At 41.0% G+C, this 24,241-nt stretch overlaps 2 protein-coding genes across 2 annotated transcripts in view; one reads left to right on the forward strand and one right to left on the reverse strand.

Annotated features, from left to right (window-relative positions):
* Positions 1-233: 233 nt before the first annotated feature.
* On the forward strand, positions 234-10,453 carry PDHA1 (pyruvate dehydrogenase (lipoamide) alpha 1; the record flags this gene model as incomplete). The annotated part of the gene is made up of 10 exons (XM_009582751.1): positions 234-302; positions 1,881-2,054; positions 2,799-2,925; positions 5,256-5,347; positions 5,724-5,816; positions 7,256-7,411; positions 7,662-7,733; positions 8,607-8,674; positions 9,568-9,676; positions 9,998-10,453. Coding segments are annotated over 10 exons (1,125 nt in total), but the record flags the coding sequence as incomplete, so codon positions are not given.
* Positions 10,454-11,000: 547 nt separating this feature from the next.
* The window catches only part of MAP3K15 (mitogen-activated protein kinase kinase kinase 15), a 64,217-nt gene continuing 50,976 nt past the window's right edge, over positions 11,001-24,241 (reverse strand). Inside the window, exons 20-29 of the mRNA XM_009582752.1 lie at positions 20,878-21,061; positions 18,159-18,336; positions 17,258-17,432; positions 15,328-15,513; positions 14,524-14,629; positions 13,083-13,293; positions 12,093-12,205; positions 11,812-11,909; positions 11,628-11,704; positions 11,001-11,121 (exon numbers count right to left, since the gene is read on the reverse strand). Of these exons, the coding sequence (XP_009581047.1) occupies positions 11,001-11,121; positions 11,628-11,704; positions 11,812-11,909; positions 12,093-12,205; positions 13,083-13,293; positions 14,524-14,629; positions 15,328-15,513; positions 17,258-17,432; positions 18,159-18,336; positions 20,878-21,061 (1,449 nt within the window). The remainder of the gene's footprint in view (positions 11,122-11,627; positions 11,705-11,811; positions 11,910-12,092; positions 12,206-13,082; positions 13,294-14,523; positions 14,630-15,327; positions 15,514-17,257; positions 17,433-18,158; positions 18,337-20,877; positions 21,062-24,241) is intronic.

Here is a 24,241-nt window from a genome sequence, read left to right on the forward strand (position 1 = left end):
TTCTCTTTTTCTAATCTTAATTTTAAATACTGGGTTTTAAAGGACTTCTAGCACATACGTGCAAAATAAAGGTTCTCTAGTATTATAAGGATATGCCACTGTTGAGTTTAATTCACAAATTATTTCTATTTGGGAGTACTGTTAGAAATTATTTGAGAATTCACCTACTTTTGCTTGATAATTATATTGAAATATTGCTCATGTTTTGGTTTTGTCTTTTTTTTTTTTTTAAGGCGTCTCGAGTGATGGTAGCATCACGTAACTATGCAGACTTTGCAAGTGAAGCTACGTTTGAAATTAAGGTAAAGAAGCTGAACACTTAATACTGGCATTGCTGTGTAAGCGCTTGTTGTAGATCTTGACATGATGGACTCGCCCCCTTATCTTTTCAATTAGAAAATTACTGTTTGAATTTCCAGAACCAAACCCCTCACTATCTGGCCTGATTTCTAAATGCAGCTGGAAGTGCTGTGCCTGGCAGTATGTAGTAATGTTACTTGTTTCTTAATGTGAAGTTGTGATTCTTTGCAGCAGTGATACTGCAATGCAACTGTGAGAATGGAGTCACAAAGGAGTTAAAGAACCTTATCTGTTCTGAGGGGAAGAGTCTTAATGTTTCCTTAATGCTTTTAAAACAAATAGCTGGTGTTTGCTGCCTACCCTTCTTTCCATCTCCCTTTTGTTTATGGAGTCATGGGTGCTGTATCCCAGATGCGCAGCTGGTTGAGGCCCATATGGATTTTGGAGGAAAAAATATGGCATCCTTTTTAATGCTTGACTTGGTTCTGCTCAAAAAATGTGCGTTATATTCTGTCAGCTTTCCACAGTGTCTAGGTCTTAGGAAAAAACGATGCTTCCATTGGCAGTAGCTTTTGTGCTGGCTTTTCATTCAGGAATTGATAAAAGAAACTCTGAAAGAAATGATTTAGTTTTCCTGTTACCCACTCCCTGTTTGTCCGTGCCTGTAAAGTATTAAAAATTGTTTCACAGGCAGAAGGGAGGGAAAATATGTTTATATTAAAAGTCTTTTATGAGTAGATACAAGGTTTAATGTTTGGTCCTGTGTTGATTGCAAGACTCCTAAGTTTCTATTGTTATGTGAACTCTAAAGCAGAGCTGTCTTAAGAGCAGTGTGCATGTGTGTCGTATCAAATTCATCTAGGTGTCAGTGGATTTGCTCTGGAGAGACTTTGCTTTAATATAAACTGTCCTTAATCTGTATAGCAGTATTTTGGCCATTTAATCTGCACTGACAGAGTAATTGGTTTGGTCTGTTCCACTGAACTTGACTGATTTTGGTTTTTTGTTTATTTTTGTTTTGTACGGATACCTAAAATCAGTCCTCTGTGGAACTCTATTATAGAGTTCATGGCTTGGGAAGGAAGTTGTACTGTACACATGGTGGTGTGACTGGCAGGGTGGCTGGAGCAGCAGTGGTTTATAATTGCTCGTTAGAAGTGGTGAAGTCCAGTCTTAGGACCAGGTCTTACAAACTGTTTCACAAAGGAAACTCTCTATCTTTCATGTCTCTTCACTAAGCCTCTGTAGCTCTTACCAAGTATTTGGCATGCAACAACCATGGAAATGTGCTTTTCCAGTATTTTGTGAGGACTTTAGTTGATCTACTGCTAGTAGGAACTGCAAGGCTTCATTTAATGAGTGGAAATCTGTCTTTATTAAAAGTAAAGCTTTTATTTCCCTGAATTTGGAAATAGCGCACAAACTTTACAGTTATTTTGACCTACGAATTTAGATTTTGCTGGCTTTCTTTTTTAAAAGATATTAAAATCTGAATTTGAATCATCATAAAAAAAAATTAAGTGATATTCATAAATAGGATGAATTACTTTCAAGAAATGACTCCTTGTTCAACTTTGCAGAAATGTGACCTCCATCGTCTGGAAGAAGGCCCTAGTACCACAGCAGTGATGACTCGAGAGGAGGGGCTCCATTACTACAAGACAATGCAGACCATACGACGCATGGAGCTGAAGTCTGACCAGCTGTATAAGCAGAAGATTATTCGTGGTTTCTGCCACTTATATGATGGTCAGGTAAGAAATTTTTTTCCAAGAGGTTTTATATAGTCTTACCTCACTTAATGTAGGGATTTGAATGGAGTGGAGAGTAAATCTAGAACTGGATATCTATGTACAATGTCTGAAGTTGTAACTGGATCCATGATTTAGTTCATTATTGCTTTAAAAACAATGTCTTAGCACACAGGGGAATCCCTGAGATCTTGGGACAGCAATAGGAAGAGAGAGAAGGCAAGGTGCAGCTGAAGATCAGCTGAATGTGAGGAATGAGCAACTGCAGCATATTAAATTCAGCATCTTCGGAGGCCCACATCCTCCTTCTCAAGCTTCATTGCTGGTTTTTGTTCTTGTGTCTGATAGATCATGTGCCCACTGAAAAGCAACAACCAGGAGAAGGAACTTCATTAACTTAGTGAAACTTTGCTGTCTGACCATTCCCCCCGCCATTTTTGAGTTGCAATTGTTTATATACTTCATTTGGGAGATGGGTGTGGAAAAAGTCCGCAGATTTTTGCAGCTTCTAGTTCCCCTCCTGTCTGCTTTTGTTAGTCACAGTCAGGTTGGAATTTAGAGCCCAAGGTTGTTGTAACTCCAGGCCTGCCGCCCCTTGGGATTTAAGGCAGTCTCCTGTATCTGTGGTCTTCCCGTTTTCTGCTGATATTTGATGTATGGGGGATGATAGGTAGCCCTTGCCACACCACTGACTGTGGAAGTTGTGTGCTTTTCTTCATTGCTAAGCTTAATTTTCCTTTGTAACAGGAGGCTTGCTGTGTGGGGCTCGAAGTTGCCATAAAGCCTACAGACCATGTGATAACAGCTTACAGAGCTCATGGCTTTACCTATGCACGAGGAGTGCCTGTTCGAGAAATTCTTGCTGAACTTACAGGTTTGTGCTAAGTAAAATGAGGATTCACGTGTTGCTGTACTTGTGTCAGAATTTTTTATTCAAATTCAAAATGATGTTGATGCACAAAATATACTTCAGAAGCAGTTTAGTGACATAGCAGAATAAATCAATTTTATAATTTTATAATGCAACCACTTTTTAATATAAAACATAAGGAATATTTAAGTGCTGGTACTTCTAAAGCACAAATTCAAAAAATTTTTCTTGGTACCATATGCTGTATTTGTTGTGCTGCAGCAGCTTATTTAAATGGAACTTGCTGGTGGTAGACGTTTATTCTCCATAGGACAGGGCATTACCCTCCCTAGGAGACAGACGTGGATTTTCAGAATTAGGCTGCTGAAGTCTTAGGAAGACTGGCAAACACTGCCTGTAATGATAAACTGAATGGTTTGGGAAGATTTGACTGTAACAAGAATATTAAATGGTCATCTAGACAGATCTAAGATTTTGCAGAAAGGAGAGATGGTTATTCACAGTAGCGTCATAGGTGGAACAGGGAAGAGAAGAGAGGATCAGCCTGCTGACCTCTTAGGAATCTGTGAACGGTTGCCAGAAGTGAAAAATGAACAAGGGGTTTGAAGGGCTTTATGAATCGTTGATATAATAAAGACTTGATCTGAGAATTTGCACACTTGAAACCTTAATACAGGAAAGCACATTTGGGAGGTAGAGAAGAGATATGGTTTTGTATACTAAGAATGTACATGTGTGTTAAGAATGCATATTAATAACATGCACGGAAGCCCAGAATCTAGTGGATGATTGACTTGCCAAGTGTCACTGGCTACTGATAAGAGAGAAAGTAAATGAGGAGATTGTCATGACTGAAGTCTACTATTGGCTCTGAAACTACAAATATCAGTGACGATGTGGTGTTTTTTTCCTTTATTTCTTTTCATGACACACATCATCTTCTATAGCATTATGCTTTGGTTTAGTGGGGTTCTTTTAATTGCGAAAGAGCAGCCGCAGTTGGACTATTGTTCCAAGAAATGACGCTTGTGGCAAGTTTCTAGAGAGGAGTGCTGCTAGAGCTGATTCTTGCAAACAAAAATCTTGACTGAAAATGGCAAACTGAAAGACAGCCTGAGTTACAATGACTAGGAAATGACAGAATTAAAAAGTCTTTGGAGGAGCAGAAGGCAAGTCACCCAAAATAAGCAGATAAGATCCTACAGGAAGCAAATTATAGAAAAGGACCTTTCAGGAGAATTGATGATTCCCTGAGAAATGATTTTGTGGACGTCAGTGCAGATTGTTCTAAGAAAAGTAGAAAGTGTAGCAAAAAGTTACATTGGTCAATCAGGAGTTCGTAGCTAAAATGCAAGACAGGATTGTACAAAAAGTGGAGGGAGATTACTGAAGTTCTGAAGTTTAAGTACACTTAAGGAAAATAGTCTTCCGATTAAAGCTCACATGAAACTAGTTCATAAACATACGAAAGGTACGGGAAAGACCAATAATAAAAATGATCCACTATTAAGTAGGAAAGGGAAGTACAAATTCCAGAAAGAGATCCAGCATTCAGCTTCTAAAATCAACACCAAAGAAACTGTGCTTATTAGAAATAAAATAGAAGCCTCTGTGGTTAGTAACAAGACAGAATAAGAAATGGAGTGGGCTAATGAGAAATTCTGTGTTCTTAGATGAGCTTGTTTAAATAGGGTTTGTTGTAATGCTTCATGGACCACTGGTTATCTTCAAACTACAGCTGGAATAAAGCTGGGCTAGGTGACCTTTTGATGTTTATCCTGGGGCGGGGTGGGGAGTTGGTGGTGGTTTGGGGTTTTTTTTTAAATGTCTTATCTGTAATTTTTACTTCTGGTTTTTGTCACAGGGAAGACAAGTATAGATTAATGCAACTAATTTGGAACAGTGTTCATATCTTTCTTGCAGAAGCCAAAAGTAATAAGGACTGTATACCCTACTTCTTACAGATTACATATATGAGAAATATAGACCATGTTGGCTATTTAAAAAAAAGAAAAAAAAAAAAATCAGAAAGTGCTTTTTTATAGTAGGACACTGAAACTTCTTGGTTGGTTTTAACATTTCTTTTTAATCTCACTCTGCATTTCCTGAATTGTGTTTTCATTATCATTCTCTTTTTTTCCCCTTCTCGTATTTGTTTTGTGATATGTTGAACGGTAAACTTTGTGGGGAGAGGCCATTGTATCTTAACTCCACATAGATCTAATGACAACAGCATGGTTTTAGTGTTATTATCTTTAGGAATTGAATTAGATGTTCCCATTTGCATAGTGTTTTTCCTCAAAAAAATAAATTGCTTGTTTTTCATGTTTCAGGTCGAAAAGGAGGATGTGTGAAGGGAAAAGGAGGATCAATGCATATGTATACCAAAAACTTCTATGGTGGCAATGGTATTGTTGGTGCTCAGGTACATACATGACTGCTACTTTAAAGCACAAGTTGAATTTGGCTCGTGTCCTGTGCCAGTGTTTCCTCTTGTTTTTGTTGTGTGAACCTGTATGCATATACCATTGCTCTGTGGCTATTAAATGTGTTATGTCTTTATTCTGCTTTGCTCACCGTTTTGCAAACTGTAGCAAAAATGAATCAAATTGAGAATATAGTTAATGTTTATATTTTGGGTGTAATACAAATTGGAACAAATGGAAGTGGGTTGTTAGCAACTTGTTTATTGAGCAGATCTCTTAACAGTGTTAATGTCTCTTTACAGTTCACAAGCTGTCTATCTCCAACTCCTCTAAACTTTATGCTAAAAGTTTGGTTTGTCCTGTACTCTGTGATAGGTTCCTCTGGGAGCTGGGATTGCACTGGCCTGTAAATACTTCGGTAAAAACGAAGTCTGTTTGACGTTATATGGGGATGGTGCAGCCAATCAGGTAAATGAGCTTTGTCTGATGTGGCTCTGTGAGGAGGAGTGTGACTGTGGGTCATCAATTTCCCTTCTGTGGACTGTGAGCTCTGCCTTTCCACCAAGTAGTGGGAGAGCACCTTTCACCCTGTCGGTGTAGTACCTGCAACCCAGGCAACGTCCGACTTGGAATTTATGCCGAGATTCCTGTGTTGGGCTTTCTGCTGCAAGGATGTTTTATTAAAGGAGTCCACAGCTACTGAAAAAGCAATCCTGGAGAGAGAAGACAATGCACGCCCTCTGTCCTACAGTCCACTGCAGTTTTTCTTAGGGCTTTTGTTGTGAAGTTTTGTTCACTGAGACCAGCTTCATGTAGGTGGCCAGGCATCTTGCAAATTTTGGACACTGGCACATCTTATTTGTGTTGTCTTAGGCATTTGAGTAGGGGTGTGTTTCAAGTACTGTATAGTCTTCAGAGGAGTGGTTCAGATGAACAGTTAAGAAGTTAATTGCTAGATGCTTTTATGTATCAGGAATGTAGCATGTGCTTGGATTTTTTTGTCATGTTTTGGATCTGTCTCTGTCCTTCCCCACTACCATTTTGAACTCTGCCCTTGTCACTGGAGCGGAGGGGAAGCTTCTCAGCTCCTTCCCTCCTGGAGTGCTCTAGATACTGAGGGCGTGAGTGGGGCTAATGGTTAATTATTTGAACACTGTGTGAGTCATGGGAGGAGGGGTTTCCAGTTACTCTTGTTATCCTCTTCCCAGTTGCGCATGGCTCACCTAAGTGTGACATCCTGAAGTCTCTGTGCTGTAAGGAGAGCTCTGAATGATAGTAGTGAAGATGACAGTGCTGCTGAATAGGGAGAAACATGTAACTTAATTTCTGAAGACAGACGAGAGGACAGAGCATCTCGCAGAGCCACTTACTATTGACATTCCAGCCCGTGTTTTCATGTTATCAGCAGAGACATTAAGCCATATAAGAAATTGGTGGTTTAGAGTGTACTGTTGATATAATTTCCCACTTTCAAAACACAGATGTATATCTCAGTTCTTGGTTTTCCCTGTCTGACTTAGAGTGGCAAGGCTGACGCAGTCACTGTGGCCCAACTTTTCTTTTACTTTGCTGTAGCAGTGTCCTGCCAGATTAATAAATTGTGGAGTTTTTTATGACTGTTGCTGAAATACTTCAGTTAAAGTGGAAGGTTTTCTACTACCTTAACACAGACACTGAAATAGGTTTAAAAATTAAGTTCTCTAAGCTATTAGTTGAGATGAAAGTTACCTTATATAGTGTAGCTTCTCTTTTATTTCTGCCGAACTGCAGCAAGTGGCTGGTTTTAGATCGCTTTCAGTATTAAGATTTTTCCGAGCTAGACCTCTGCAACGGAATGATTTTCAGTAGAGCCTAATGCTTGAAGGCTGAGTTCCTTGTCTAGATGTAACTTGCTCTTTTTCTTTCAGGGCCAGATATTTGAAACGTACAATATGGCTGCCTTATGGAAGTTGCCTTGTATTTTTATCTGTGAGAACAATCGCTATGGAATGGGAACTTCAGTTGAAAGAGCTGCAGCCAGTACTGACTACTACAAAAGAGGAGACTTCATTCCAGGGCTCAGGGTGAGTACAACCCCAGCTTTTTTTGGGGGGGGTGGAGGGGAGGGCGGAAGGGGGGTGTGTGCGTGCACACACCTGCACAATACATACATATGTATGTATTTCTTTTATTTATAAATATATCTATAAACAATATTTTTTTAAATAGAGGAAAATTTGAAACTGAATTCCTGTTGCACTTGTGGAAGTACTGGAATTGGAAATTTGGAGTTTGGCATTTTTTTTGCCTCAACTTGTAGTTTCTATTTATCAGGTGGATGGCATGGATGTTCTCTGTGTTCGAGAAGCAACAAAGTTTGCAGCTGAGTACTGTAGAGCTGGAAAAGTAAGTCTGTAATCATCATTCCTTTTCCATAGGTGAAATTCTTAGTCAGATTATTGCTGCATAAAAAGTTCGTCATCTAGCCCGTTTTCTCCAGTCACTGTTGAAACTTTATTTGATCTTTATTTCCTTTTTTCTCCACAGTATTGAACCTGTAAGCAATTGAGTGGTTCTTCAATTTCGTGAGAATTTATTAACATGCAATTGGTATCAACCAAGCATTTAAAAAAAAATATATATCCTGATACTCTGTCATCTTTTTCCTCATTTCTACCCCAATTAAATTCTGTTGTGAAAGGTGTTCTGACTGTCAGGCAGTTGTGTTCTTTGTGAAGGGATTAATTGGGGGAAGCATCAAGGAAAGTAGTAATCATTCTATATTTACAACAAATGGAAAGTGAAGTAAAAGTTTTGTGAGTCAGCGTTAGTGTCTGTCACCCAAGTATGGGTTCACTGGTTCTGAAGATTTTTAGTATTTGGTGAAATAATGTTTGTGCTGGGAATGTACAACAGAAAAAGAAAAAGGTTCATACAGAAGAATAAGGTTCTGTGAGTTACAATCTTACGGTGAAACAACAGGCAATTTGAAATAGCCTGAGTAGTGGTGGAATGACATTGGAAGGGAGGAAATTGTTTAATGCTGCCCAATAAGAACATGAGAATAAATGCTTAAAATATCAACATACGCTTTCATTTGAAAAGAGTTAAGTTTCATTTTACTAGTTGTGATAATGTTATGTAAATTAAACTGAGAAAAAATGTTGAATTAAAAGCATTCATCACTGCTGCAATTCACCCGTAGCAACTACTTGCTGCTATAACAACAAATTGGTCACTCAAGGTGGTAACACTCTCTATTGTTTTTTTCTTTTTAAGGGTCCTATTCTGATGGAGTTACAGACATACCGTTACCATGGCCACAGTATGAGTGACCCTGGGATAAGGTCTGTGACATTCTTTCTTGGCATTCACTGAAAACAAATAAGTATTGATGGTCAAAATCCTGAAACTGTCGTGGACTCAGTGTTTAAATCCATTGTGAAGTGCATAGAAAGGTTATGATGAAACTGCTATGAGCAGTCTGATCACTCATCTCATTGCTCAGTTGGTAATCCGTGGCCTTGTAATGTACTTGTTTTACTTGCAGTATTAAGAGCTTTAGTTTTAGAACAAGCACAAAGTCAGTTAAACTTCTGTGCTTGCTATTAATGAATTCTGCTTTCAGTGTGACTTTATGGTGTGTTCTAATTAAGCTTTGACTGAAAAGCAGCCTGCTTTTCCAGGGTTTTCAGAGTATTTAAAACCCTGTAATCTAAATAGTTTGGAACAGTTTGGACTGTCCAGTCAAGCAGAACACTTCTTAAAAATACAAGTACACAGGTGTCAAAAAGACTCAGGCATTGCGCCAACTGAATTTACCTAAATGAAGTAGGGGTGTATCCCACTACAGTGGGATACAACTTTCCGACATTTTCGTTGGAAACTTGTGGTGAATTGGAAGCACGCAGCAAGTTATTTAGCCCCTCCCTTAGGGGAGATGGGAAGGAGCCTATGTGGCCCCTGGTAGTAACTGTCTCAGGCTGGGATTGCTCCCCTTTCCCTGCCTACGTTATGCTCGAGTCTGGAGCTACTTCCGCTCTGTTGCCGCTTACAGATCTAAGAAGTGTTCTAGATGTAGCTCTGCCACCCCTTGAGTGATGAATGTCGCTGTATCTTCATTGCATTCCTGACAATTCTTTGGTCACACCTTTTTCTAAAAGTGAGCTGTGTCCAGAACCTCACCTCTCTTCAAGGATACCCCTGAAGAGGTTCATGTCTTTGCTTGTCTTGCTCCTAGCTATCGTACTAGAGAAGAAATTCAAGAAGTGAGAAGCAAAAGTGATCCCATTACTCTGCTGAAGGACAGAATGGTCAACAATAACCTTGCCAGCATTGAAGAATTAAAGGTATGGCTTTTAGTTGCTATTTAAGAAAGCTCTTGAGCATTCACACACTAATGATCTCTGAAAAGCACATCATAGGACAGCGTGCATCACTTGTTCTTTGAAGTTCTTTAAAGTTTGTGTTAACATCACTTTTATTAGTGAAGTTGCGTTGCAGACCAACTAATGAAATTGCATTCCGCTGGAAAGGTGTTTTGCTTTTGGGTGCTGAGTGTAACTCAGCAGTGTTACCACTAATTCTGACCAATACTTAATCATGTTTAAATTCAAAATTATGGTGCTTTTTTGGAGCTGTCTTCTAATAAGCATCCATTTTTGGTTCAGGAAATTGATGTGGCAGTAAGGAAGGAGATTGAGGAAGCTGCTCAGTTTGCTACCACTGACCCCGAGCCACCACTGGAAGAACTAGGTAACCACATCTACTTCAATGAGCCACCCTTTGAAGTCCGTGGCCCAAACCAGTGGATAAGGTACAAGTCTGTCAGCTAAAGGCCTTTTTGTCAGCATAACTTATTCTTATGAATAAGTGAATGCATTTACAGGAATTATAAGGTTTATTTCTGGTCATTAAGCTTATTTAAAAGCTCTTTCAAAAGAGGAAATGTGTAGCGAAATCTGTCTCAGTATGGATTTTCTTAAACATGCTGAATGTTTTTGCAGAAGGAGCTAAACTAAGAGAAAGCAGCGGTTTATTTAAATTGTTCTATTTACTGACTTTTCTTTGGATTGCTGTATGTGTTATGTACAGTGTAAAAAAATATTAAACTTTAACAACATTTATCTGGTGGTCTGTTTGCTTTGTTTCTTGATGAACCACTTTCCAAAAAAAAAAAAAACCACCAAAAAAAAGCCATTTAGATGCTATGTTTTTGCTGCAGAAAAGTTACTGAATGAAAACATCACACCAGGCTTTTCTTAGTAGTTCAGTGAGAGTAGCTTTAATACAAAACGCTATATACATTCATCTATGAAGAGGTGACGTATGCGCTAGCGTATCCTCTCCCTGCTCAAACCATCAGCCAGCAGAACTGTAACACATTTTAAGTTCACAGTTTTCACAATGCTAAAGCCAATCCAGGTGTGTGGTACCTGTTTGCAGAAAAGGTTTTTTTTCCTTGGCTAATGCTTTATATGACATTGATAGGCATTTGACTTCTGCATTACTCTGTCATAAATAATTCAAGTGCATTGACACCGACTTAAAAGCTGTTAGTAGTCACTGTGTATTACACTGATGGTCAAACAAGCTACATAATTGTGCAAAACCTGCAAGGCCACTGTACATACATATATACATCTAATAATTTAAGTGTTAGGAATGTATCTTTCATTTGCTTACTCCCATTGCACATTCTCCTTCCGAAGCTTTAATCTTCTGCACTGAGGTCTTGCCAGATGTTTGTCGGTGGTTTAATATTGCATTCCAAATCCTGCAGAGAAGACCACCCCTGTATGAAGAAGAATGGAGAACAGTTTAGGGAAAACTCCCTCATCTCCATTACTTTAAAGTGAGCAAGAAGTAAAATCTAGAGATCCCAAGGATATACCAATTACGGCAGTACATAGAAAACACTACACTTTAAGGTTATGGCTAAAACAACTTCTTGTAGCTCAGCCAGGGGTTAACAGAATGATGATGAAAGGACTTGAATCAACAGGTAGGAAAAATAAGTTCTTTCTTTATGCCTATTTGCCGTATGATTATGTCATCCTGAACGGTGCAGAAATAGTTCCCAACGCTGATAAATGCCAAAACTTAGATGGCTTGAAGCACCCTAGGTGTAGTTGTTATGCTGCATCGGTTAAGATGTGAAAAACTTTAACGGAAAATCGGAGATGAAATTCACAGCCATTGCCACTGACCTAGTTGAATAACCTAACTTTTGAAAAAGTTTTTTTTACAAATTACTTTAATTTTAAGCCCTTAACAATGAACTAGGAAGTACTTTCTTACCGCAGTTGAAGACTCCGCAGATCATCTTTAGTGATATCATTAAGGACAGAACTTAGTGTATATTCTTCTTCAGCAAACTGAAAGGCAAATTTATTCCTAAATTAATGTTTCTTCTTTGAAACCAAACTGCTAATTGTGACTACAATGACCTTTTTTTTAAAAGGTGATTTTTTTTTTTTTTTACCCTCTTAATTGCATCCAAGTCTGCTCCTTGTTGTTTCAGCCAGTTCATGAGCTCAGGGTCTGCATTCTTTCTAGAAGTTGCTGCAGACTGTTGAGAGTCTTTAATAGAAAACAAAAGCATAGGTTAATACACCTCAAAACTAGGGCAAAAGTGATGGTTTTTCAAACTACTGAAGCTTAAAATAGACGGTCTTTTAAGTTACCGTGAGCCAATTCAAATAAACAAATACCGATGCAATCCATTTGTGTGCAACTGTCAAAGTATGCAGGATCTCTTCATACCTTCTGGTTTAAGTTTTAATCGAAGCAAGCGTAATTCCTGAGTTTTTTGCTCCAAAGATTGTCGTAAGAGGGTCTGATACTCTTTCTCCTTCTGAACTAGGTTTTCCAAAAGCCTGTCAGCATATGAGAGAGATCAAACAACCATACTGAGAATAAGTCTAGCTGAAAAAAATACTTATCATTTCTAATGACTACCAAAGGACAGAGACACTTGAGAGATACTCTCTTCAGTAACATATTTTATGGCTTACAGGTTTCATTTTGGTTGTCTGAGACTCAGCTTAATGGTAGCACTTTAAGGCTTTCGTCTTTGCAAAATTTAGTAAATAGCTTGTAAATTCTGTTCCTATTGTTCTGCAGCCTCCCTGGGCAGAGTTGCTGCCTTTACACTGCAATTTACTGCTGAACACTATAACCCTGATGTTTTACCAGGGACTTTCTGACCACAGATTTACATCACATCCATAAAGAAGAACAGGACCTTCAGCTGTTAACACACTGGCAGCAGCCTACAAATGTAACCCATGAGAAATAGGACAGGGGCTCTGCTGAGCTCTGCTTGTGCTAATTAGCAGGCAGCCTTTCCCATGGGCCAGGACAGAGCTGCTCTGGCCTTTCCTTGCAGGAGCAGCTTTGAGAACACTGCCACTGGGTCCAGGTGGCATCCAAGGAGCTGAGGACGTAGGAAGGAAACCAGCAGAGTTGCGCAAGCCTAATTACTTAACAGTAGAAATCCAACGTGACATTCTGCAATTAAAAAATGAATTACACAGAAACAAAAGTTGTACTGAAGGCTGTTGAGTTGTCATACCGGTGCTGCCAGCGTATTCTGAATCCATTTGTGTTCCCGGGAGGTCTGTTTTATCACGAGGCAGTCATACCAGGTGAGCAATATTTGTTATGTATGTACATCTCACTGTAGAAAGCAGCGTCTGAGAGCTTTTCAAAGACTGCCTGAAAATAAATCCATGGTCTTTATAGGAGGGTTACCTTAAGGTCTCCTGTTTAAGTCTGCCCAACTCCAGGCTAAGCTGCTGCTGAGCCTCATGTGACACCACAGAACTAAGGGTGCTGACTCCAGACGTCATGGTGGGATCCTCAGCCTCATTTTGTTCAGTGGGCTGGTAACTGTCTTCTACTTCGTCACCGTCCTTGTCCCCACCTTCGGGTTCTGATGCTGGCTCAAAGTGAGCTCGAAGCTCTGGTAAAATGAAACAGTGTAAGAATAAGAATTTTTTTGGACAACTCTGTCTTCAGAGCTACTACAGTTTGTTCTTATTATGCGGGTGGGGGAGCTTCAGCTGAGGAAGTGGACTGTTTGCACGATTGGCTTTCTTACAGTACTGAGCAGGGGAATAGCAAAGCCTCATGCTAGCTGGACCACAGATTCTCTGGCATCAATTCTGAAAATGAGTGGCACTGTAATAGCTCAGCTGTAGCGTACCAGTAGAGGTAAGTAGCTATAGATTACAGCTGTAGAGATGACAAATACATTTGTGATTAAGTGAATTATAGGATAGGTAATAAAATGTATTAATGAGAAAGGTTGCTTTTTTAAAAAAAGAAAAGAAAAAAAAAACCCACCACCTTGTTTTCCCCTAATGCCCTGGACCAAAGAGTTTGCGAAGCCTTCCTCTTTTCCAGGTAGCATTTTTAACCCCAGTTCTCTCAGAACTTGCTGCAGGTGTCCACCCTTCCCACCAAAGAATAGCTGGCATTCTTCTCCTACAAAGTCAGTCCTAAAAAATTTGGCCAATTTGGCTTGAAAGCCAAAGCAACTGTGGACTAAAAGGGTTCACCATCACTAAGTGCTCTCAGGATATTCTCATACTGGAAGGAGTGCTCAGCACTTCAAAGAGTTATAAAATGACTTGCAAATTTCCAAGTTGGACTTATTCCTAGACAGTTCTTAGTCATTTATCCTCCTCCTCCTCGGTGGTGGTGATTTTTCCTACTATCCATCCGTAGGCCAAAATCATACTCCTCCTAATATTAATGCACTCCCTTCTCTGCATCTGTTCCACAGCTCAGTAATCATCTTTCAGAACACATAACCAGACCTGTGCAGTGTTACCCACCGTGGATTTCATTAAAATACTGTACAGAGTCGTTTTCTTTCTTACTAGAAAAGCTCCACCTTGGACTGAATTTAGCTTGCCTTTTTTTGTCATGGTTGAACCACACTGGTGGTGCAGAACCACTGGTTATCTCCTCATTATGTGCTTTTGTACTGCAAGTAGAGCATTAATCCTCCAGATCAACACTTCTTTCTGTACAACATTATGACCCTGTGCCTTTGATGTAGTGGCACATGGGATGCGGTTAATGGCATGCTGACAGATTAAGCACCTAAACTGTTCCATTTGCTATAACTCTTTGATATGCGAATCTTCTTTTTAAAAAAAGATTATTTTCAGCTGCTTTGATTTACCTGGAATAAGAATTGTGACTGCTGCTTGGACTGCACGGCGAATTATGTTATCCATTGCAAACATCCAGTGGGGCCTTATTAAATGATTTCTTAATACTTTGTTCACCTATAAATAAATAAGCAAGTAAAAGCAGCAGCAAACAACATTTGCTTACACCTTAGGAAAGAGAATTTTGTTTTTCATAAGTAACAACTGCATGAGTCACTAAAACCGCACACCTTTGAAAGTCTACACAACAGATTTGACAGTTTCAGGCTAGAGCTTTCAAACCATACCCAGAGTGACACTGAAGCCCCTCTACAGTCCAAGGAGAGGTAGAACAGCAAATAAACGTAGGCTCCAGAACAAACATTAGAGCGTGCGGAGAGTGCATGGGCAGCCCTTCAAGCACCACCACCCTTGGCTTCAAGGCCTACCTGGGAGTGCCCACCTGAAGCTCTGTGTCCAGCCACAGGACAGCCCCTCTGAAGAGCCTGTCTAGTGCCCATGGCTACACCCCAGGCTTCCTCCTAGAGCAAGGGAACTTTCAGCACTGGTGATCCACAGGTCACCAGGCAAAACCTGACCTTCAGACACTTTTAGTCTTTTCTTAGACTTCCATACGATCAATCATCAATCAGGGCTTTGTCTATTTCATACTGCCCACATCCTCCCACTTTCCCAGCAAGCATGGGAGCTTCTGAGGAACTGGGACAGAAAATGGCTGTTCCGCATGAGCAGAGTAAAAAGGAAGAGGAGTGAGGAAGAGTGGAGAAGCTGTCCAGGAAGAATTCCTCTCCTCCTGTGCTAGGCAAGGGACTCACCGCATCCTGAAATCCAAACAGCACCAGATGAATTTGATTGATTGAAGTGCTGTCAAAGTCTAAATCCATTTTCAACTTGGATATGGTAGAAGCCATCACTCTCTGCTCAGGAGAGCGTATGAAGTCCCTTAAAATCCCAATAATTTGCTTGATGTGGGCCACTGAAAGTTGCAGTTCTTCAGAGCTCTGGAGAAAAGATAATGAATGTATATCAAGTAAATCCCAGAGTCATTAAGCATCTAACTAGTAGCATTAGTATTTTTAGGGTTACAATTTATAGCTTTGCCCATGTATATTTCACATCGATGCACAGAAATCACAGAACTTTTGTTTCTGCAAAGCCTTTATTTTCTACATTTTTCTAACTAAAATTTTTTTAATAGTAATTCCTATTTTCCAAAAAATAAATTAAGTCTACTGCTACTGTGGCTGTCACAAAGGGAAGAGGGTCCAGATGGTAGTATCTACACATTTCTGCAATGTACTGCAGAGGGCAGTTCTCCTCCATTAAAAACAGCAGAGTGAGTCGACAAGAGACCCAAATTTTTTCGATGCTATCCTTTCAATAAGCTGACTCTGGACTTATATCTAATTATGCAGACATTATGTTTATATATGCATTTATCCTAAGTCAGAAAAAGGTCTAAGATTACACAGTGATAGGACTGAAGTCTTTGTTCTATGATTTGCAGTCCATAACCCCTATAGTTAAAGCCATCCAAGTGCCTTTAAGAACAACAACCTGTATAATTAAAAGTTAAAGGGAGAAGTATTACAGAAATTATGAAAAAAAGATGATTACAGCAGTGCTGCAAAACAGCTGGAGACTGAGGTAGGACTTGCTGTTACTAAATAATCCTTCTTTATCCTGGAAAATATTTAGAGCCCTGGTTATTTCTGACTAAGATCTCATGTATGAATATTTAGTCCTCCGTAACGCTGTAAGCTGTTTTGCAGTTTAAGCTCAGAGCAGGAATTTACCCCAATTGCTTCTCCAGCCTGAGTTTGTGGGCCTTTCTCTTGGGCCTGTAAAGCTCTACAGGAACCCCCAGGGTCTGGGGCAAGCCGATCTGCACCCTCAGGCAGTTTGCAGGGGCAGCGAGTCATGGGGGAGAAGCAAACCCCCGCGCTGTGTGGAGCTGGCTGCCCATGCCGGGCTCGGCTGGAGCTGCCCCAGGAGCAGCAGGGCCCCACCAGCGGTGCCGCAAGCGTCTTTGCGCCGAGGCCAACGGCTGGCCGGGGATACCACAAGAATAGCCAGCAGACTCCCCTTTATGTGAATGCAGTCCAGGTGAAAAACCATAGCTTTGGTAAGAACAGATAACGTCAGCGGCACATTAGAAGCAGACATGAAGAAGAAAAGGCTAAGCAATCAACTCTGTTACTGGTGTGTGGCATTGCTTGGCTATGGGTTGACTGAACATATGATTTTTCTTCTCCTCTTTACAGTCACTAAACCTTCCCACTCAACTCTTCCCTCTACAGAAAATCTACCTTAGCTTTTTTAAGATTCATGTACTGTGTTCTTGGCACCTAGTTTACATATATTTTGAATTAAAAATTGTTAATCAGTTCTCTATCCTTAAAGCAAATACTACCTATTACTACCTGGTGTTCCATTTCCATGTCCTCAAAAGCCAAAATAAAACACAACATCAAACACACCCCAACCCACCAACCTCACCCCCAACCCCACATCAAATGCCCCAAACCCCCCCCTCCAAAAAAACCAAGAGCCCAGCAGCAGGCAAAAGGTGGTGTTTGCTATTTCTTCAGACAACAGCAAACGGCTCACACAGTTACACGTCTCAGAGATTAAAGATGTTCAGAAGGAACAATCCAAGCACCTTCGTTTTCAGAAAAGGAATGATACTACCTAGCTTGTCATTTTCCTTTTGACATGGGAAAAGGAGAGCTGAAGTGAAATTACCTGTGCAATACAGTCCTGCAAATTGGAAGCAACTTTATTCTGTTCTTCCTTAAGGATTTTATATAGGATCGCTCGGCGTTCACTGTCCTTCCGCAGCAGAAACAGACCAGAATCCTTATCCTCAATGGAAGGAGAGGCGCTCCTGTCCTCCGAGACCGAGCTCTCATCAGGCACGCTGTGTCAGCAACCGGGCCACACGCACAAGAGAGACCTCAGCATTAGCAACATGGCAGTACTGTCAGAAGCGAGTAGGGATACTTCGGAGGTTAAAAAGTGAGTTAAACTACAGCAGTGGATTGATCAGACTGCTAAACACTAATTCTGAGACAGAAGATGGCTCAGATCCTCAGCTGGCATAAACCTCACTGACGCTGAAAGCACAAGGCTGATTTCGTCCCACTAAGAAGCCGGCATTAATGTCACCCAGCACTGGTTCCGTTTTGGGTAGGAAAGCTGAAAACCCTGGACTGAGATAACTATTCATTTTTTCTGGCCCCATACTGTAACATACTCATTTGAAAGTACTGCTTTGTGCTCTCTGATCAGCAGAACTATCTGCTGCCCCTTTCCCGCATTTTTTTTAATGAGTACATGGAAGGGTCAACTCTTTCACTAACTCCTGAATCCATACCCATTCAGTCAATAAGATGACTGACATTTATTCACTGGGGAGGGAAAAATATATAAATGCGTGGAAACTTTAAGGAGAAAGAATCATTGTTCATTAATTAAATATAGACAATATTTAAATTAACTGGTAACTTGCCGATACAAATCGCTTGCTGTTTAACGTACCTGCTTATCTAGTCGTTATGTGAAAAAATTGCCCTCAGATAAAATATCATGTGAATTAAATCCACATAATCCCTCATGGGTGTCAAGTCACAAGCAAATGCTTTACCTCAGTAAATGGGAAATGGGATGCTTTGTCTGAATCTCTGAAATGGATCTCTTTGGCCTTTCGAAAAACATGTCATGCTGTACATCAGAGTCTGGTGAAACAGAGCCATGCTCACTGCTGCTACTGCCAGCCTGTTCTCCATGGATCAGCAGTGGGAGGGATGTATTACGATTGTAATCTAGGAACAGACATTGTGAAATATGTAACAGAACTAGGCAGGAAAGGGCAACGTGCTTAAAACTGCCCTGACCATCTTCAATGATATCAAGACCTCATTTTGCAAAATGGCTGAGGGACAGGTAACCTTGTCGACAGGAAGCAGCAATACAACTCAAAATCATTACATGCATAAGCAATAAAATGTGTGAACAAGCTAACTGCTGTTCAAGACAGCAAAGCAGCTAGATACCCATATGAAATGCCATTTTGTTACCCTCTCTTGCACGCACACACACACATATGTGTGTATACACATACTCCCCCTTGCTGCTGGTCTCACAAAGTGGTACAACTGGTACAGCTGTTTAAAGAGCCTGAATCAAACCAACAGGTTACCATCAGCTGCTCCACCAGCCATATCTCTAAGCAGAGAGCACTCTGCTACCTGCCTTCCTCACCTCTGACAGACTCTGTTAATGGCCATATATTTGCTCCCTCTCCGACACCCGAGGCATCTGCCTCGCTCGCGTGTCCCCTTACCCTCAGTAAGGACTCTCTTTCTTAGCACTAGCCTGAAGGAAATCTCTTGTCCCTTTCCAATTCATCTTGAAAGTAAGAAGAAACAAAAAAATAACAGATATTGGGAGCTTGCTATAATCCTGATTGCCACTTTGCAGCTGAGTGATAGGAAACGTAACGAAGTTCTGTCAACTCAGAGTGCACACATCCACGAAGCTAAAATATCACAAAAGATTTTGATGCTTGTCACTACAAATTATGCGGAGGTGGGGGAGGAAGAAAGCTAGAAGTTAAAAGTTGTTCAGAAAGCTCTGACATACTCCATGGTACACGACTGATGTTCAAATGGCTGAGGTTAAACAGGCAGAGAAATGAAAACAATGTATGTCACCTCGTGAGAACTCATTCAAGGCGTCTCAGCAGTACAGAAAATTGAAAGTTGCTGTTCCAAGAGTAAAGGCTGAGATTTGCTCTGGGCTGCCTTTATTATTGGAAAGAAAAAAGGGATAGAGACAGGATGGAAAGATGGGGACAAAGCTGAGGAAGTTGGCGGTGAGGGAAACGGTAGAGGGAGGAGACAGAGTGAATTGCTGCAGCTGAGATTGTGGCAACTGCTGGGCCAGGACCTGCCTTACTCCCCCAAACTCCCCTTGGAGATGGCTGCAGCAGCCAGCACAGCTTTCCCCAGCTCCAGTGCAGCGAAGCCCACACTCGGCTGCAGCCATGTTGCCTTTCCCTCCCCTCACCCAACAGACAGTTTTCATAGCATTTGCCCACTCTGCGCATGTCCATGGCCATCACTGAGCTTGCTTCTTGCTGCAGCACCAGATCCTCAGGCCATCTGAAGGAGCCCCGTAACCTCACCAACGAGTGGGAGAAGAGAAGAAAGGAGGAAGGCAGGGGGAGGGAGTGGGTGCAGAAGAGAGCTGCACTTCTTCTGGTATTTGGCAAAGAGCCTGTTGCTCCCAGGGCAGCTAACAAGGCAAGCTCCACCCTTTCTAATGCCACACAATTTTTCCAGGAAAATGCCCTCAGTCAAGGGCTGAAAAGGCCGCTGAGGAGCACTGTTGCAGTGGAGCAGAAGGTTACTGCCTGCTAATAGCTCCTGACTGCCACCGCCCAGGCTGAGCAGTGTGAGCTCTCCCGTTACCCCACTGTAACTGCAGGGACTGCAGTCCTCAGTGCCCCTCAGGACAAGAGATGATGCCCATTTCCTTGCTGAAACCAGTTCAGCTCGATGTTATAAATTCTTTGCTAGTTTTTCCCCTTAGAATTCCATTCTTTCAAATGTTCCCCGCTGAGGGGGAAAAAGCTCAAAAAAGAAAGCAATTCAATTTGCATTGGGAGTGTGTGCATGTGTGTGTGCAGACAGGGGAAAGAAGCATCAAGACCAATGGTTTTGCTTGTTTTTAAATGGACAGTTCCTTTAAACACTAATTATTTATTTGGCAGGTCTATATTAAGATTTGTTATCTTACCACTGAGAAAGTGGCTGATATATTGAGGGGGGGACGAATACGCTAGGCAGATAAAACAAAACAACCCGCGAAACAGCTACTTCAGCACCTATGTGCCAAATTTCCAAGTTACGTATCAAGTTTGAAAATGCTGACCCTTGTAGACCGAACACCTAATAGACCCACATTTTCAGGTGCCAAGCACCTACTTTACAAAACTCAGATCTCTGAAGTGTATATAATTGTGAATCTAAAATGCAGAATTGCTTTGGAAAGTCTCCACCGAATGTTATTTTTCTAATTTTAATTTACTATGAATGAGGCATTTATTTTTGGGGAGAGGAAATATGGATCGGGAGTTTTCAGCAAGCAAAACACAAAATAAGCAAGTCACCATATTTTGTGGGAATTGTTAAATTTAAGTATGTCTAATTACAAATCACAGGCACTTTCAACAGTCGAGTTCCTGCTGCTTTCCTGGCACAAGAAATGTCCTTAGTAAAAGAGAGTGTGCTTAATGATTCCAATCTTTTATATAACACTTAATGATGATGATGACTTGGATTTGGCTGATAATTCCTTACCTGAAGGCTTGAATGCAATTCTGCTTTTCTTGCCCTTGTTTACTTGTTTCAGGAAGGAATCTCTGAGCAAATCAGATGCTGTAACACGTTTACTAGGATCAGGTTCAAAACAAAGCAAAATAAAGGCCCTTGTTTCAGCAGACAGCGATTCTGGAATTTCAGGATGAATCTTAAACATTCCAACCTGCAAGTAAAACACAGATACAAATTATTTTTACTAAGTAATTTTGCTAAACAACTGCAAGGAGACCATGTGCCAAAGCTTTCTTAGTATGATCTCTCACACTCTCGCTGACTCTCGTGGAAAAGGAGCGATCCGGGTACCCACAAAGAGCAGTGAAGTGACAAGGCTCTGATCTTTTTTTACTTCATTGTAAACATGGTGTGAATGTCCATGTGGTATTACACAAATGTCAAGTTATGGATGTATCCAACCATCTACCTTCAGGCAATCTCGGGATCTGGACATTATCCACACTAAGTGCTTCAAATGCTGCTTCTCCTACCAGCGTTGAGAACTGCAATCCCTCCGGCTGTTGCATACGCTTCCCATCACCCCTGCCCAGTACCATGTCTCTCCGTTGCTGACTCCTCCAGCACATTCGTGCCCAGGAACAGGACTAACTTCCTCCTCCAGCACCGACTGCCTAGGGCCTGCACCTGTTCTGCTCCTGCCGCTGCCAGATTTCCTTGTACGAATGCTCACAATGACCTTGCCAGACCTTGTCACCACCCCCGGCACTCGGGCCAGATGTCTTCCTGAGCCTTTCAGTGTTATTTAACTGAAAATCACATGATGTTCAAAGGTTTAACAAGACCCCCCACTGTTTCTTTAAGTAATGAAAAACATGCTTCTACAGGTTGCTGCCTAGTGATTTTTCCAGCTCCTTCACTGCCTTCTTGTTCTGTAATGCCAGCTTGGCAGAAATGTTTTGAAGCGAGGGTTGTGTAACACAAGTGCACTATATGCCGTGTATCTGGCAAGATTATGGCTTGTAGTCTCAGCATCTTTACACGAAACAGGCTCTGGAGAACAAGCAGAAAGAGGGTGGCCACAAGGGAGATAGTAGCCCAGCAGTTAAACAAGTGCCAGCTGCTTGCTAAAATGAAGAGTTGTTTAAATAATCTCATTACACAGCTGCATTAACACACTGCGGCACCATTAGGCACTCACAATAGCGATTCAGCTTCAATACAAGCTGAAGCAAAAAATGCTGAGCAGTCGTGCTTCTGTTCGAATGACAGTGCAGAATATAAAATGCTAATAATGCATTAAGCCCTTCCAAACCACGACCCTAAGCACACTCAAAACTCAGTAGTTCCTGCATGTAACATTTTTAATACACACAACTTATATACTTATATATACACGTATATTTTAATACACACAACATATATATATATAAAAAATATACATAACCTCTGTAATTAAATTGATGTATTTAATAAAGAAATTGAGTAAATAAATAAATAAATTGATGTTATGTGCTGCTGGCACAGGATACAACATCTATACATTTACCTTGTCTGATGGAGCATCTTTATCTGATTTGTAAAACCCCATGCACATTTTGGACAATGCTTTATAAATGGGGTATACAGTTTCGCCACTTCAAAACATCAGCCCGGCAAGATTTTTGCTTTGGAGCAGAGAGAGAAGACAGCCTGTCTCTGCCAGCTGTGTTCTGACAACTGCTCCCGACATGCCCATCTCCATGCTCAGCCCACTCCTCCTCGTGCACTGTGAGGACAGGCTCACAGAGCCAGCTTCAGCTGGGGCAGTGGCACAAGCTGATAGCATTCTGGTGCCACGTTTTACCCTTACGCACTGCACCAAACCCAGGACAGTCCAAACCAGGACCAGGAAATTTGAACGCATGTCTCTGATCTTATCTTAATCTCTGTGGCTCAATGGGAATACGTTTTGTCGCAAGCATCCGGCAACTCTGTGGCCATGTTAGTTTACTTTATCTCCATTGAATGTCATTTGTTTGCACTCCTTTCACACAGAACCAGATGCACACATACTGTGCTCCTAGATGAAATACCACAAAACGTACATTCAGCCAGGAATTATTTCCAGTTCTCGGTGCACTCTAACCCCTTTTCTCTACTTTGTTCAACTCTTTGGTCATTTGCAATTTCTATAGTGACTGCACAGCCAGACTTAGACCTTCCTGCTCCTCACCTGCCCTATGCATGACAGAGTGTGCACTTGTGGAGCTGGGGACCTCAAAAGTTCAATATCTCAAGTTTTCCAGGCTTCTGTTCTTTTTACATGCCTGCCCAGTTGGCCTGCTTCATTCCTGGCTTCAAACCTACCTTCCAGCTTCCTTACTTTTATTATACAGCAAAAAGAAACCACAGTTTGCAATTTATGGTGCCCAGCAAGAGGCAGTTCCAAGCAGGTCCCAGCAAAGCCAAGAAACAGAAAACAAAAACAAATGCCTGACTGTAGCACATTAACACAGTCTGCAATAACAGTGCTAAAAACTCTGCCACATCCTTGAAGAAAGAAGGGCAAGAAATGTATTTTTAAAAATGTCAATTCTGAGACTTCAGAACACAGCTCTGTGGCCTGGAAGTGCTTATGGGCAGGACGTAGGGACATGCACAAACCTGCCAGAGCTCACCTTGTGAGCCTGCGCAGAGCTCGTTGAGCACCCAGAACTGAGCCAGTGCTTTCTGACAGTTCAATAAACTACGCTGAAAGATAAGACGTGTAAGTCACTGAACAGTTCAACTACGTGCCAGATACATAAGATGAAAAGGCATCTGCTGACAGAACCGTTTCTGACATTTACAGCGATGTGGAAAAAAGTCTCTTTCCATGGATCCCTCGGGAAAGCTTTAGTGAATCAAACCATGTTCACCCAGGCAGCTTCTTTTGAGGTAGTGTTACAAGTTGACAGCACCAAGGTGATGTATTATACCGTTGAAATAACTACATCAAAACCCGTAACCATCCCTCCCTTTGCCTTTTAGCTGTGGTGTGTGGGACAACTTACAGGCCTAGTATGACGCATGGCTGAATTGCAGCCCAGCTTACTATACTTATTGATAAAGATCTGATTTTGCTACCATGGTTCCATTAATAATTATACTAATGCTCACACAGTGACTTTCAACAACATACACAAAAGAATTAACAATATTGATAATTTAAAGCAGTTTGCTGGGTTATGGATGTGATATTTTCCCCATTATAAGAAGAATGAGGACTCCGAAGCATAAGTGAAACTTAAGTACTTTACTAAAGGTCTACTGCAAGCCAGTGGAAGAATCAACAATTTTCAGTCTACATATTTGACACATTATCACAACCTAGCTTTTACACTACTGTTAGTTTTAGAGTTAGAACAAG

Source organism: Fulmarus glacialis, unplaced genomic scaffold (assembly GCF_000690835.1).
Source record: "Fulmarus glacialis isolate BGI_N327 unplaced genomic scaffold, ASM69083v1 scaffold8618, whole genome shotgun sequence".
Lineage (NCBI taxonomy): Eukaryota > Metazoa > Chordata > Aves > Procellariiformes > Procellariidae > Fulmarus > Fulmarus glacialis.